Genomic DNA, 15,944 nt, shown 5'->3' with positions numbered 1-15,944 from the left:
TGGTCAGGAACAACCACCAAGGCATAGGCCTGCTATGAACTGGACACTGCTGTGTTACTGTCTATAGTCAGATCCCCCCCCAAAAATGTAATCAAATTCTTGTTTTGCTAGAGAAGTAGGCAGATAACCTTTGATAAAAATTTGAACATCATGATGTGCAAAAAAATGCTTGTTTGCAGTAATATGTTTGTTTCCGGTTAGAAAGCTGCCAGATCACCCCCTGATGATTCAACCCCCTCTCTTTAGACTCCTACTAAAACCATTACTACTTATAATCATATCAAGCTCTTAACATATTTATATTAACATGGCAATTATCAATCTAATCTCCTTTGCTCTTGACTATACTTTTAATATTAATCTCTGGTTTAAATAAATTTGAACACTTTTGTACAGTAGTGCTCAAACTTTATTAGAAGTTCTATTGCTTTATTTGATTTGTCATTACTGTGTATTCAGTCCTAATTGCATGCTTGTCCTGTTATTTTGTTGCTCTCCGGTGTCAAGCAGAAGAGGATAGATTCCACTTTTTTTCCTTGCCACTCTGGATCTCTGTAAAGCTGCCTTTTGACATTTGTTAAAGGCACTACATAAATTGAGCCTGATGGAGGGTCATGTTTTTATGTTTTAAAACTCATCTAACCTTAATGGGTTCTGCCTCCTCAGCCACGCTGTTTAATGTTTCTCTGTGCTGGCGGTAGAGAAGTTCTACTTCTTCATACACCCTTTTCGATGTCAACATCTGTTGTCGCTCGGACTCATACTCCTCACGACACAAAGTCAACCTGCTACTTAGCTCCTCAAGTTCGTCTTCCTAAAAAGAGATATGGACAATTAATACTTGCTAATAAACAAGGTTATGAAGGTTAGCATTTGGACAGCATTCAGACACTTAATTATCTCCACCCAGCCAAGCCACTGCCTGTTCACACCTATCCAGTGTCTATATGTAAATAGTAATGTAAACATTTCAGATTATATATCAAACCCGTACTTTTTAAACAGTGAAATAATGTATACAGAGTGTGTGTATAGTGTGTGTGTGTATAATATATGTATAGTGTAAAAAGTTAGCCTATTTTATAGACTTTTTTGTTTTGGTTAAGCGAGATTTTCTTTTTTGTGAAGTTTTAGACGCAACGCATGTTTTCATGTACTCGGACAATGAGATTCATCATGAGAGCATATCTGCTTAGAATTATGTGGCCATGGATTTGATGCAGACTTTTCATAATGACTTCTCAAGACTGATGTCTTTTTTTTTTCTTCTTTGTTCTTCATTAGAAGTGTTTTCTTACTGCAGGGACACTACTAATCTCATACTGTCTGAAGCTGATTTAAACCTACTGCTACATGTCAGTTTATTATAATTTTTTTTTTATCATCATTACCTAATGCACTCATTGCACTGTGATTTCTACCTGACCTGCTGCTGTTACTACAGTTTCACTCTGTGGTCACTGTGGCTTCTAGTAATTACATTTTATCTAGTCTTACTACCTCATATCTATAATGTAATAATACATATGCTGCTCTCATACATACTTTATATTTCCACATTGGCCCTGCCTACTTTTATTTGTAGTTTGTTGGTAATAACTCTTCTGTAGCTTTTGCTGTATTTATTCTACTATTCAGATATTTATGTCTGTTGTTGTGTGCAATATGTACAGTACTGTGACACTGCAATGTCCTTTGGGATCAATAAAGTGCTTATCTGATAACAACTCAAGTGTATCCTCAGCTATCCCTGTAACTATCTAAACTGACCACAAATAACTCAAAGCAAAAAGGTAATTTTAACTTTAACCATGCTAATCTGATCATCCCTAAAGCCTCTCTATGACCCTCGTACACCCTCTGATTATAATTAGCATAGAGCTGACAGAAAAGCAAAGGATGCCAATTTAACTATTTACATCAGATCAGATATCAGATATCAGTTTATCTTCATACAATTAATACACAACATTGGAAACCAAAGGCAATTTTAATCTTAACATACTGGTTAATGAATCAGATTACCCGACGGACGTATGTGGTAACGTCTAATTACGTAATCCAGAGCCAGAAAGACCACACTTGTGGGACACCACTAACACCCCCTGCCTTCAGAGAACATATCTATTTATTATAAAGAAAAAATATGTGACGCTGATGTGTGTGGTTTCATGTGCATTATAAGATGTCTGCATATAATGTCACAGCATGTAAAAACTTCTATACACCTTATTCACAATACCTACCGGTTAAAAATCTATGCACCTCATAATCACTACCTCTCCTCAGTAATGAGTCGTATTTATTGTATTGTCTTTTAGTTTAATGTTGTCACCCATGTCTGTATGTTGCAATTTTGCAGTCTGTCCTGTACTGTATTGTTTTGTTCTCGTTTTGTTCCATGTTGTACCTTTGTTCTGGAAAAAACAAAATTCATTGCACTGTGTACTTGTACAGAGCTGAAATGACAATAAAAGCCACTTGACACACTTGATAAGGGCCAGTGCAGTTGTGAGTGTATGTAGTACTGTGTATGATTGTGTTTGCATGCATGTCTGTTAGTGTACACACACACACACACACACACACACACACACACACACACACCAACAAACATTTGTATACACACATGCTCAGGAATGATCTACAGAACTGGGATGTTCTTCAGATTTGCCCTTACTGATGCCGTTTTCTGCCACCCAGAGAGCATCCTTTGACTGGTACCAACATAACCCGAATAAACTTGCTGCTTCAGACTTGCCCACAAATTTCCAATAAGGTTTAGGGGAGGAAGTAGGCCATCCATTATCTGTTCAGCAAATCCCTTTTTCTGTAATCATTCACAAGTATAGTTGGAAGCATGAAAGGGGGCACTGTCTTGCATTAACATGTCTTCCTAACTCCTCCATCAGTGGTGTTGATGCCGGCCCAGAACATGACAGAGCCCCGAGTAAGAAGTTAGTCTTAAAAAGATCTGTAGATCTGCCCATTTTGTCACTTGCTAGTTTACTCCACTGGACTTCACTGGACCCCCTGCAAAAGATTATACCAACGGTTGTTTGTTTTTTTTCATTTCTTTCAATCCACATGCTTTAAATATTTTCTTAGTAGTTCGTGTTTTTGCAGCTTGTCTTAAGCTTATTTTTCAACATTTGTATTCCACAAATTTTTGCAGAAATTTCTTTACTTTCCATGTTTTAACTGCTTAAATCATAATCATGTTTTTACTCAAATTTATTTCAGACATGATCTTGACTTGGTCTTGCATCATTATTCAATTGCAAATAGCAACAAATACTGTGTGCAATCTGGAAGTGGATCCTGGACTTCCTGACGGGAAGGCCCCAGTTAGTCCGGTTCGGGGACAGCATCTCCAGGTTCATCACACTGAAAACTGTGGCACCCCAGGGCAGTGTTCTGAGTCCTCTGCTGTTTACCCTGCTGACTCATGACTGTGCTGTGAAACACAGTTCTAACAGCATCACAAAGTTTGCAGATGATACAACTGTGCTGGGTCTCATCAGCAAAGGCGATGAGTCAGCATACAGAGAGGAGGTGCAGCAGCTGACAGACTGGTGTACAGTCAACAACCTTCACTTGAATGTAGACAAGACCAAGAAAATGGTTGTTGACTTCAGGAAAGCAAGACACAACCACTCACCGCTCAGCATCAACGGGCCCTCTGTGGAGATCGTTAAGAACGCAAAGTTCCTTGGTGTCCACTTAGCGGAGAACCTCACTTGGTCCCTGAACACCAGCTCTACAGCCAAGAAAGCCCAGCAGCATCTCTACTTCCTCAGGAAGCTGAGAAAGGTCTGTCTCCCTCCACCCATCCTCACCCTCTTCTATAGAGGTACCATAGAGAGCATCCTGAGTATTGTGAGGACAGCTGAGAGGATCATCGGAGTCTCTCTCCCCTACGTCATGAACATTTTCACTGCCCGCTGCATCCGCAAAGCAACCAGCATTGTGGATGACTCCACCCACTCTTCACACAGACTGTTCTCCCTCCTACCATCAAGAAGAAGGTACTGCAGCATTCGGTCCAACACGACCAGACTCTGCAATAGCTTCTTCCCCCCCAGCCATCAGACTTCTCAACTCCAACGCTCACCAACCATTTACCCCAGACAATATGGGAAGCATTTTGCACAAATAACTATACCACCTAACTGGACTCAATATTTATTGCACACTGCATAATTTGCACACTACCCCTAATTATTTATTATTTTTTGTCTGTATTGTGTTGTATTATCTGTCTGCACTTGTACTGTGTTGCACTTGTGTTCTGTATGCACTGTGTCTATGTTGCACCATGGTCAGGGAGGAACGTTGTTTCGTTTCACTGTGTACTCTGTATGTGGTTGAAATGACAATAAAAACCCACTTGACTTGATATGTGCTTTCAGTAGTGGTGAGTGTCAGGTTTTTAGAAGTCATCTGGACATATGATGGAGGAATGGACAGTGAATGCAGGGGGTCTGGTCTCAATAGCCCTTAAGTGTGTAATGTGCCATGTGCCTGGGATTGAGGAGCAGCTTTGCTATTCAACTGTTTTGGTATCATATTTAATTATTTTAGCAAATATTCTCTTTCAGTATATTTTTACCAACTACATGTAAGTTTCTTACATCTAGTTTAAAATATGCTCATTTTATTCCCATTAATTCCCCATAACCAAGTAATTAATTCTCATTAATTCCCATGCTAAATTTTGCAACCCTATGCAAAATAATTTGGAACATGTACTGTTTTACATTTGTGTGCACCAATGTTTTTTTTTTTTTTTAGAGAGAATATATGTACTAGGAAAAAACAAACTGTTAATCTACATACCAATGTCATTTATACCTGATATTACAATAAAAAAAAAACAATGAAATTCACAAAAATTAACACTGAAAACTACCAGTGGCTTCAGATCCTCTGATTGGGGTTCTTCTACATTTCTCAAGTCATTCATCTCCAAACGAAGTTTCCGGCACCGATCCTGCAAAAAAAAAAAAAAAAAAAAAAAAAAAAAAAAAAACATTAGTTAAGTGTCTCAACATCACAAATGGTTGCTACCCCCATGCACACAATGTTTAAGTTTTCCCCCTTTTTTATGTCATTAGAATATTATTTGAGCAAATATAACCAAAAATGTTCATTACCACAGATTTCATTGTGGTAAAATCTGTACTGTAATGACCAAGCAAATACATAGCTTGCTAGCTAATAAAGGCCTACATTTAACATGTAGCTAGACAGGTGTAGTGTTGGCTAGTTTGTTTCTGTTAGTGATAAGCTAACTAGATCTTGTTTTATAAAAGTACAATCTAAACAGCTAGCTAGTTAGTTTGCAGTGCAGCCCTTCGCTCCAAACGGCAGCTAACAGTTGGCTAGATAGTTGATAAATGTTTGTCAAGGAAAGATTACAAAATTGTTATAGAGACCAGCCAAATGCAAGCCTTCTGCCTGTAGTCACTGGAAACGGGCTGTTTTCACTGGCATTTCAGCTACGACTGAGAGGGGCATTACACTGCAATGGTAGCAGGATGGTCAAGGTGTTGGGCACATGACCTCAACGGCCGCAGTTTTTAAACATGAGTTTGAGCTGTGTGAATCACATTTAAATAGTCAAATCAAATTGTAAATTTTTTAAAACTTATGCAGAATAATTGTATTAAGCATTGACTACAATCCCTAAATTTACTTAATATTAAATGTATTAAGTATTGCATGGTAAAGTATAATTGCATTGTAAAAAGTTACTTTTCTTCCACTTGCACTGTAGAAAATGTATGTTCTGTACATTTTATCACAAAATCTGCAGATTCTCTTTAAGCATTACAAACTTAAACATGAACATTATGGAAGGTATTCAGCACGGACCATAATGTTTTACTTAGTCGGCAAAGTAGTCTTATAAGCTGCTGACAATCCAGAACGAGACCAAGCTTCAGAAAGACAGGCTAAACCGACCATCTACGAACTGCCTTGATTATCTCTCTGCCTTGATTATTATGTCTACATTATTTAAATGTATTTTAACAATAATAAATTCTTCATTCTTGGTCACCAAATCTTTTCAACTAGCAGTTATTAGATCTTTGTCCAAGAAATGCTTGATCCTTGTGTACTGTCTACTTACAGACCTAATTCAATCCTACTATCCAAGACATAGAAAAAAACTGTAGCCCAACAACATTTCTTTATACTTGCGTAAGAACCACATACATGAAAAAAAATTAATTTGGATTTACATCATATCACTGAGCAGCTCTACTTAAAAAATGATCATCTTGCCACTAAACAAGGCTGTGTAACAATGTTGGTGTTACTCAACCTCAGTGCAGCTTTTTGTGTCACTTTATGCATCTTTGTTAAGTGATGAATTGTTACACCATGCACAAAATATGACATTTCAGGAAAGCCACAATTATTTTTTTGTTTTTTGCGGTCGTCTCTTGGAATGAACTTGCTAGGATGGCAGTTGTTTAATATGTTCTCCACAATTTTCAGACACTGCAATGGCTGGTTTAAATGTTTTAAGATCTTTTAGAATCCCTTCCTAGACTCGTATGTATGTCCAAGCTTTTTTCTAAATATCTCTTGATCTCGCCGTGGTGAAACCACTCCTTCCAACAATCTAAAGGAAAATAAATGCTTGAGGTTTAAGTATAACAGACTCCTTTAATATCCTTTATAATGATATTCTAATTATTTGCAGATGGTGTGGTACACTGCATACTAATTTTAAGCATTTTATAAAAGTAATAAATGTAAGGGTGTTTTAACTATTTCCTCAAAAGAAAATGTAACTTGTTACATTCACAAATTCTATTTTTTAATTAATGTCTTTAGTTTTATTAGTTTAGTTATTATAATGATTTAGTAATGTTACCAATATCTCTAAACACTGTTAGTACCGTTAGACACGGTGAGTGTCTTTTTGCTAACATTAAACAGTTAAAGTTTTATAACCACTCTGAGGTGGGAAGTAGCGAGCTTCAAGGAAACACTAAACAAATGTCAAGTGAAAGATTACCTTGACCAATTTGTGATCATCAACAGCTCTCTTCAGTAGAGCCTCAGTCTGAAGAACGTGGTCATCAACATCCCGAATCTGCTGCTTGAAGCCATTTAAATGTTCCTTTTGAGTTTTCAGAACTGCTTGTAAATGTCTTCAGAGGAGAGAAATGCAAAACATTACTTCATGACAAGACACACAACAATAACACACTGAGCAAACAAAATGCATTCACCAGATTTAGAGCATGTGTTACTTAAACTTGGTGCTGGGCAGTATAATACAATAGATCACACTGTCCTCTTAGAAAGGTTAGAGAACAAGGTTGGAATCACAGGAAAAGCCCTATTGTGGTACAAATCATATCTAAACGAAAGCTATCAGTTCGTAAAGGAAAAAGATTTATCTTTAAATTACACAAATGTAAGATATGGAGTTCTGCAAGGCTTTATTTCAGGACTGCTACTATTTACATTACATGTACAAGCAGATATATTAATTTCCATTGTTATGCAGATGACACAGCTCTATAGATCAGCCAATTCAGACAATAAATCTAGATTTAAGAAAATTGAGGAGTGTGTAAAGGATATAAAACTCTGGATGTCACATAACGTCCTTCTTTTTAACAAACCCTAGGCTCTCCTTTTAGATCTAAAAGACACTAGAAATAAACTAATCAGACTTAAGGTTAGACTTGGCTGATTCTTCCATTATTCCTAGTCCAGCAGCTAAACATCTTGGCATCATATTCGATTCAGATCTATCATTTGAGCAACATATATCTAATATTAGTGAGAAAGCCTTTCTACATCTTAGGAACATTAAGTCAAACTAAGAAATTCCTGATCTCTACAGGATGCAGAAAAGCCAGTACACGCTTTTATTACCTTAAGGCTAAATCATTGTAATGCACTACTGTCAGGGTGTTCCAACAGGAACTTCAATAATCTTCAACTAGTTCAAAATGCTGACCATTTCAGTCCACTTATCAGCACTGCATTGGCTCCCAGTTGTATTGATTATAAAATTCTTCTATTAACATACAAAGTCCTACATGGCCTCGCTTCAGAGTACCTGAGAGATCTTATAACATACACACGTAGACAAATTTGTTGGTACCCCTCGGTTAAAGAAAGAAAAACAATGGTCACAGAAATAACTTGAAAATGACAAAAGTAATAATAAATGACAAAAAAAAAAAAGCCAGACATTGCAATTCAACCATGCTTCAACATAATTAATTTAATAAAAATTTAATTAACTTTAATAAAAATAAACTCATGAAACAGGCCTGGACAGAAATTATGGTACCCTTAACTTACTCCTCATGAGCAATTGCTCCAGTTGTCTCAAGTTTGAAGGGTGCCTTTTCCAGACGGCATGTTTCAGCTCAATAGGATTTAGGTCCGGGCTCAGAAGGCCACTTCAGAATAGTCCAATGTTCCAATGTCCAATCTCTTAGCCATTCTTGGGTGTTTTTAGCTGTGTTTTAGGTCATCATCCTGTTGCAAGACCCATGACCTGTGACTGAGACCAAGCTTTCTGACAATGGGCAGCACATTTCTCTCTAGAATCCCTTGATAGTCTTGAGATTTCATTGTACCCTGCACAGATTCAAGACACCCTGTGCCAGTTGCAGCAAAGCAGTCCCAGAACACAACAGAGCCTCCTCCATGTTTGCACAGTAGGGACAGTGTTCTTTTCTTGATATGCTTCATTTTTTTGTCTGTGAACATAGAACTGATGTGCCTTGGCAAATATTTAAATTTTTGTCTCATCTGTCCATAGGACATTCTCCCAGAAGCTTTGGGGCTTGTCAACATGTAGTTTGGCAAATTCCAGTCTGGCTTTTTTATGATTTGTTTTCAACAATGGTGTCCTCCTTGGTCATCTCCCATGAAGTCCACTTTGGCTCAATGACAGATGGTGCAATCTGACACTGATGTTCCTTGAGCTTGAAGTTCACCTTTAACCTCTTTAAAAGTTTTTCTGGGCTCTTGTTACCATTAAGTAAGAATGTAAATTTCTGAATAATATGTGCAACTGTAGTCACAGGAACATCAAGCTGCTTGAAGATGATCTTATAACCTTTACCTTTAACATGCTTGTCTATAATTTTCTTTCTAATTTCCTGAGACAACTCTTTCCTTTGCTTCCTCTGGTCCATGTTGAGTGTGGCACACACCATGTCACCAAACAGCACAGTGACTGCCTGTAGCCCTATATATAGGCCCACTGACTGATTACAAGATTGTAGACACCTGTGATGCTAATTAGTGGACACACCTTGATTTAACATGTCCATTTGGTCACATTATTTTCAGGGGTACCATCATTTTTGTTCAGGCCTGTTTAATTATTTTTTTAAAATAATTCTGTTGAAGCATGGTTCAAAATCAATGTCAGATTTTCATTTGTTCATTTTCATAGAATTTGTATTTATTTTCACTTTTGTCAGATTCAAGTTATTTCTGTGACCATTGTGTTTTTTTCTTTCTTTAACTGAGGAGTACCAACAATTTTGTCCACATGTATTATGAACCATCAAGATTACTCATGTCTCATGTACAACATCTTCAAAGCTAGGCTGAAAACTCAGCTATTTAGTTTAGCTTTTGGTAATTAATGTTTCCCCTTAAATAAAGGTTGCAGACCCAGGGTTTCACAGACAAAGGGTATTGTAGTATAAGGAGATGCTGGAGCTGTCGTCTCACTGTGGACGGTGGAGCAGATGGACGCTAGTGTTTCAGGGTGCCACCTACCAGTGTGACCACCAAGCCTGCCTCCCCCACCACTCATGCCAGACCAACGGCACATCCTCCTACCACTGCTACCTGCCTAATGACCATGTTAAAACCTTCTGGACTCTCAATTATGTGCCACTATTAATATTACCACTATTAACTATCATTACTCTTAAAATCACTGCCATGACTATATAACACCATGATTATTAAATTATAATTATGAAAATGTTGCACACCAGAGCATTTCAACAGTATAGATGGTTTGGTAACTTTTATCAATACTCTATAAATAGTTCTGACCAGAGGAAGATGGGTCCCCCTTGTGAGTCTTTCTTCCTCCAGCTCTGAGAGAGTTTTTCCTTGCCACTGTCGCCATTGGCTTGCTCACTGGGGGTCTTTGATTTTTATGTTATTTATTTTTCTTTTTTTCTGTGTTTTACTAATTACTGAGTGTGTAAAGCTGCTTTGTGACAATAACCATTGTAAAAAGCGCTATACAAATAAATTTGACTTTACTATTAAAGCAGTAATTTGTAGTAAAGGACTGAGTCTATAAATGAGTGTATAAATGAACATACTTGTCTGACCTTGAATTTCTGTTTGATTAAAAAAAATATTCAAATAATTTGAGATACTGAAATGCATTTATGAAGTAAGAACAAACTTTTTCTTTTTATTCGTCAAGGTAATATTCACTTTGGAAAAACAAATATGATAAATGTATTAAATAATTATTCAAAAGACATAAGGGCTTACTGGTATAAATACAAATTAAGTATCTATGAATGAGTTTCATGTGATTCAATCTGTTAAGTAAAACACTAATAATAATATTACTTTTTTTTTTAGAATAATACATTTTAAAACCAATTATCCATCAAATTATTACACTGGCATGTTGACAATTCTTCAATTTTTTATTCAATGACTAGAGAAAACATACCTGATTTCCTGTTCCACATCACAGCTAAAGTACAGTGCTCTTTGTTGGTCTGAGGAGTAGTAACGGTTGTTGTACACTTGATCCCCTTCACGTGTAAATGCCTCTCTACAGTTGCGAGGAGGATTTCCTCCCTGCATCACTCTCCGTGCATCTTTACTATTCTATACACATAAAAAAGTGCATATATCAAATATCACATTTTTGTTTGATGGTATGCAGACTAACAGTCTTGATTTTAATTATTTTAAGTGTTCTTAAGTGCTGTCACACCCCCAAAAAGCCAATGTGAGCTAAATACATACATAAAAAAAACAAGTGTGTGTGTGTGTGTGTGTGTGTATAAATATGAGAGAGAGAGAGCGAGCTAAAAAAAATAAAGGGAACACTCAAATAACATCCTAGATCTGAATTAATTAAATACTCTCATTGAATACTTTGTCACACAAAAATCATCAATGGAAATCAAATTTATTAACCAATGGAGGCCTGGATTTGGAGTCACACACAAAATTAAAGTGGAAAAACACCCAACAGACTGATCCAACTTTGATGTAATGTCCTTAAAACATGTCAAAATCAGTGGTGTTCTTTCTGGTGTTCTCTGGCAAATGCTAAGCGTCCTGCACGGCGTTGGGCTGTAAGCACAACCCCCATTTGTGGATGTCGGGCCCTCATACCATCCTCATGGAGTCGGTTTCTAACAGTTTGTGCATACACATGCACATTTGTGGCCTGCTGGAGGTCATTTTGCAGGGCTCTGGCAGTGGTCCTCCTATTCCTCCTTCACAAAGGCTGAGGTAGCGGTCCTGCTGCTGGGTTGTTGCCCTCCTATGGCCTCCTCCACGTCTCCTTTTGTACTGACAGACACAGCAAACCTTCGTGACACAGCTCGCATTGATGTGCCATCCTGGATGAGCTGCACTACCTGAGTCACTCGTGTGGGTTGTAGAGTCCATCTCATGCTACCACGAGTGTGAAAGCACCACCAAGATTCAAAAGTAATCAAAACATCAGTCAGAAAGCATAGGTACTGAGAAGTGGTCTGTGGTCCCCACCTGCAGAACCACTCCTTTATTGAGTGTGTCTAAGAGAGTTGCTAATTACCAATAATTTCCACCTGTCGTCTATTCCATTTGCACAACAGCATGTGAAATTGATTGCCAATCAGTGTTGCTTCCTAGGTGGACAGTCTGATTTCAGTCTGAGTTATATTGTGTTGTTTAAGTGTTCCCTTTAATTTTTTGAGCAGTATATATATATATATATATATATATATATATATATATATATATATATATATATATATATATATATATATACACACACACACACACACACACACACACACACATTGATATTCATGGTGAGATGATCCGTCTGCTGAAGACTTGCACCTCCGGAATCTACGAATGCACCATGTCAAATCCTATTTCTCACTGCGTCTAACTGGTAGATTTAGGTGTCAGACATCTGTCTCATCTGCAATTGCTGGATTTGTGTGTCCGTCTATGTTTTGTTTGAAGCTGACCAATGGACACTCAGTAACTCGTCTTCCGCCTCTCGTCGGTTATATACAATTTCAAATTATGCATGCCACAAATTTTGTTAACCGAAGACTCTAGTGAAACTATTTTAAGCATCAAAAACATTATATTTACACTTACCTTAATAAGCAGCACAGTCTCTATTCCTCTCATGTCAATTAAACAGTTAGCCACAACAGGATTGTCAATATCAAGGGCCTGAAGAACTGTTGGGAATTCAGGATGATTGACAGCCCTGTGAAAGGTAAAGAGGAGACAGGGATTTAAGTCTTAAATTACTTAAAATAATGAGTTAGGAGCGTTCAATACATTAAATCTGCTTTTGCTCAAAGTACAATTACTGGAATATCATAAAGCCCAGCAGATTTTTTTTTGTTGCTGTAAGTTTGCTATCAGACTAGCTTTGACTAATTCTGAAGTAGCTTTACCAAGTACAATCTTTTCAGAACAGACAGAAAAATAAGGGGTGGTGGTGTGGCTATTTACCTTTAACCTATTATCCAAGTAAAAACTTGCAATGCACTCTTCAAAGAACAGAGCTTTACAAGTTTGTGCAGGATGCAATAATAGCTTTGTGGTAGCTGGTGCATACAGACCTTCTTCTGCGTCCTCTAATGCTGTAGATGAGTTAGCTGAACTTTTATCCTCATACACTGACTCGGACATGGTAATACCAAGAGATTTTAAACTGATCTGGTTAACTAATGCACCTAATGACCTGCAGGTGTACAGGTGTAATTGACCCTAGTATTATTTTAATGCCTTACAGTAGTTTTAAATGTTGAGAAAAAACAAATTTATGTGGTTTTCCAAATCATCTAACATCAATTTTAATACTTTTTTCAAACCTTTTAAACTAAAACCCTAAAGGAAACTGACACTAAAAGAGTTGAATACAAGTACCATGGCATACGGCTAGATGACAAAAGCACTTTTAAGCACCACCTGCAGATACCTCATAAGAAGGTTTAAAAAAAAAAAAAACAATTAGTTTTAAGAACGATTGGTGAATGCGCTCAACTGACTCTAAAGTATGTCATGTATTAAAAAATATATATATTTATAATTCTTAGATTGTAATTGTGTGTCATACAAAGTACTTTGTCTAGCCCCCGTACATGCAGGGACAACATAAATGTTAAATACATGTTGAAGATAACAGTTTAGGTACCTGTTACTAATGTTGTACGGTGTATCAATAAATTCACTGACAATAATTTGAGGTCTTCGTCCCTGTGGAAAGCTTTGAATCATGAGAGCCTGTAGTACTCTCTCATCCATATAGTTATCGCAGCAGAAAGCCAACATCAGAGACTTCAGACAGCTCTCCACAGCAAGACCAAAGTCTGCATCTCGTAACCGGATACAGAATCCTAAAAACAAAAGTACTCATGTCAAAAGCATTCAAAATAAAACTGGCTAATTACAGAAAAAACTTCCAAAATTTATTTACAGATAACTTTGACATGAGAAACTGCAAATGTTTTTGCATGTTGCAAACAGCCAGTGTAGACCAATGTGCAAGGCAAAGTTATTAAAGCGAAGTTTCACTAATTTTCAAAGTTTCAGTATTATAATTTAGTGACTATATATAGTCACTAAATTAAAGGGATTCAGGGTGGTTTGATGTAAACTGTCTAGAAACGTAATCAGTTTATGAAACAGGTGGGGTTGAAGTAAACACAAATACACCATTTCTCTTTTTTTTACCATATTACATTGCTCACATTGCTCAAATTTTATAATCCGGAGTTAAAAAGTGGACAGAGTAATACATGTCTTCCACAAGTAGGCTGAATATTACATTTATTGTTGTAGCACACTGCCTGTAAAGTTTCATCACTATGAAGCGCCAAAAGGTGGAATTACTCTATTGACATACACAAACCAAGCTGTACAGGCTATTTCAGAATTATATTTAATTTGTATTTGTTGCAAGTACAGGTGCTGGCAACAATCACGTGTTCAACCAGACTAAATTGAGTATACTTGACTCAATGTTTGTGAAACACACTGAGTATGGAGGAAAGAAAAAAGAGCAAATAATTTTCACAGGATGTAAGAAAGTAATATTTATTAAAGTAATAAGAATTAAACTGTCTCTTATTCCACCATTCTGAGGTGGTGTCCTTTGGTAAGATAAGATAATTCTTTATTAGTCCCGCAGTGGGGAAATTCTCAGTGTCACAGCAGAAAGGGATAGCAAGACACTCAGTTACAAAAATGTAGATAAATAATTACACTATATACACAATATAAATAAGAATTAAAAAAGCAATAACTATTATTTACAGCAAATGACTCATTGCACATGTGTGTGTGGGGGGGGGAGGGTATTGCACATAGTATTTTTGCATTGCATCGCTGTTCCCTGAGCATGTGTGTGTAGTTAAATGTGTGTGTATGTGGTCCGCTGGGAGCAGTGCTGGTTGTGCAGTCTGACGGCAGCAGGAAGGAAGGACCTGCGATACCGCTCCTTTACACACTTGGGGTAAAGCAGCCTGTCACTAAAGGAGCTGCCCAGTGCTGTCAGAGTCTCATGCATGGGAGCTGTTCTTTAGCATGGATGCCAGCTTGGCTGTCATCCTTCTGTCTCCCACCACCTGCACTGGGTCTAAGAAGCACCCCAGGACAGAACCGGCCCTCTTTGTGAGTTTGTTCAGTCTCTTCTTATCTGCCATCGAGATGCTACTGCCCCAGCAGACCACTCCATAAAAGATGGCAGATGCCACCACTGTGTCAAAGAAAGTCCTCAGGAGTGCTCCCTGCAGTCTCCTCAGTAGGTAGAGTCTGCTCTGGCCTTTCTTGAAGAGTGCAGCAGTGTTGACTGACCAGTCCAGTTTGTTGTTCAGATGAACACCCAGGTATTTATAAGAGTCCACACTCTCGATGTTCATACCCTGGATGTTCACTGATGGAGTGGGGTGTCTGCACCTGCGGAAATCTACCACCAGTTCTTTGGTCTTTCCTGCGTTTATCTGGAGGTGATTCTGCAGACACCAGTCCACAAAGTCCTGAATCAGTTCTCTGTACTCGCTGTCCTCCTCATTGGATATGAGGCCGACGATCGCTGAGTCATCAGAGAATTTCTGGAGGTGACAGGTCGGTGAGCTGTACATGAAGTCAGCAGTGTACAGGGTGAAATGAAACGGTGCCAAGACCGTTCCTTGAGGGGCTCCTGTGCTACTGACCACCAAGTCAGAGACACAGTCCCGTGCCCTCACATACTGTGGTCGGTTGGTGAGGTAGTCCAGAATCCAGTTTGACAGGTGACTGTCCACTCCACAATGTTCCAGCTTGTCCTTTAGGAGCCCTGGCTGTATGGTGTTAAAAGCACTCGATAAATCAAAGAAGGTGATCCTCACAGTGCTACCGGGCTTCTCCAGGTGAGAAAGAGCTATGTGTAGAAGATAGATGACAGCATCATCCACCCCGACACATGGCTGGTAGGCAAACTGAAGAGGGTCCATGGATGGGCTCACCAGAGGACGGATGTGGTTGAGGACCAGCCTCTCCAGATGAGAAGTCAGTGCCACCGGCCTGTAGCTATTTAGGTCCTTCGGGTGCTGTGTTTTGGGCACAGGTACCACACAAGATGTTTTCCACAGCTGTGGTACACTTCCCAGTTTCAGGCTTATGTTGAACATATGCTCAACTACCCTGCACAGCTGATCTGCGCAGGACTTGAGGAG

General features: G+C 38.2%; 1 protein-coding gene across 6 annotated transcripts in view; it reads right to left on the bottom strand.

Moving 5' to 3' along the window:
• LOC140574749 (structural maintenance of chromosomes protein 6) overlaps positions 1 to 15,944 on the bottom strand; it is a 65,395-nt gene that overhangs the window by 15,627 nt on the left and 33,824 nt on the right. For all 6 annotated transcript variants that reach the window (XM_072694689.1, XM_072694687.1, XM_072694688.1 and 3 more), the window contains 6 exons: positions 13,424 to 13,625; positions 12,373 to 12,487; positions 10,709 to 10,869; positions 7,034 to 7,169; positions 4,913 to 4,993; positions 644 to 814 (listed from right to left, as the gene is read on the bottom strand). In XM_072694689.1, coding sequence (XP_072550790.1) covers positions 644 to 814; positions 4,913 to 4,993; positions 7,034 to 7,169; positions 10,709 to 10,869; positions 12,373 to 12,487; positions 13,424 to 13,625 — 866 coding nt within the window. The remainder of the gene's footprint in view (positions 1 to 643; positions 815 to 4,912; positions 4,994 to 7,033; positions 7,170 to 10,708; positions 10,870 to 12,372; positions 12,488 to 13,423; positions 13,626 to 15,944) is intronic.

The sequence above is a fragment of the Salminus brasiliensis genome, chromosome 13, assembly GCF_030463535.1.
Source record: "Salminus brasiliensis chromosome 13, fSalBra1.hap2, whole genome shotgun sequence".
Taxonomy (NCBI): domain Eukaryota; kingdom Metazoa; phylum Chordata; class Actinopteri; order Characiformes; family Bryconidae; genus Salminus; species Salminus brasiliensis.
Note: the sequence above shows the minus strand (reverse complement) of the source record. Positions and strands in the feature narration are given on the sequence as shown.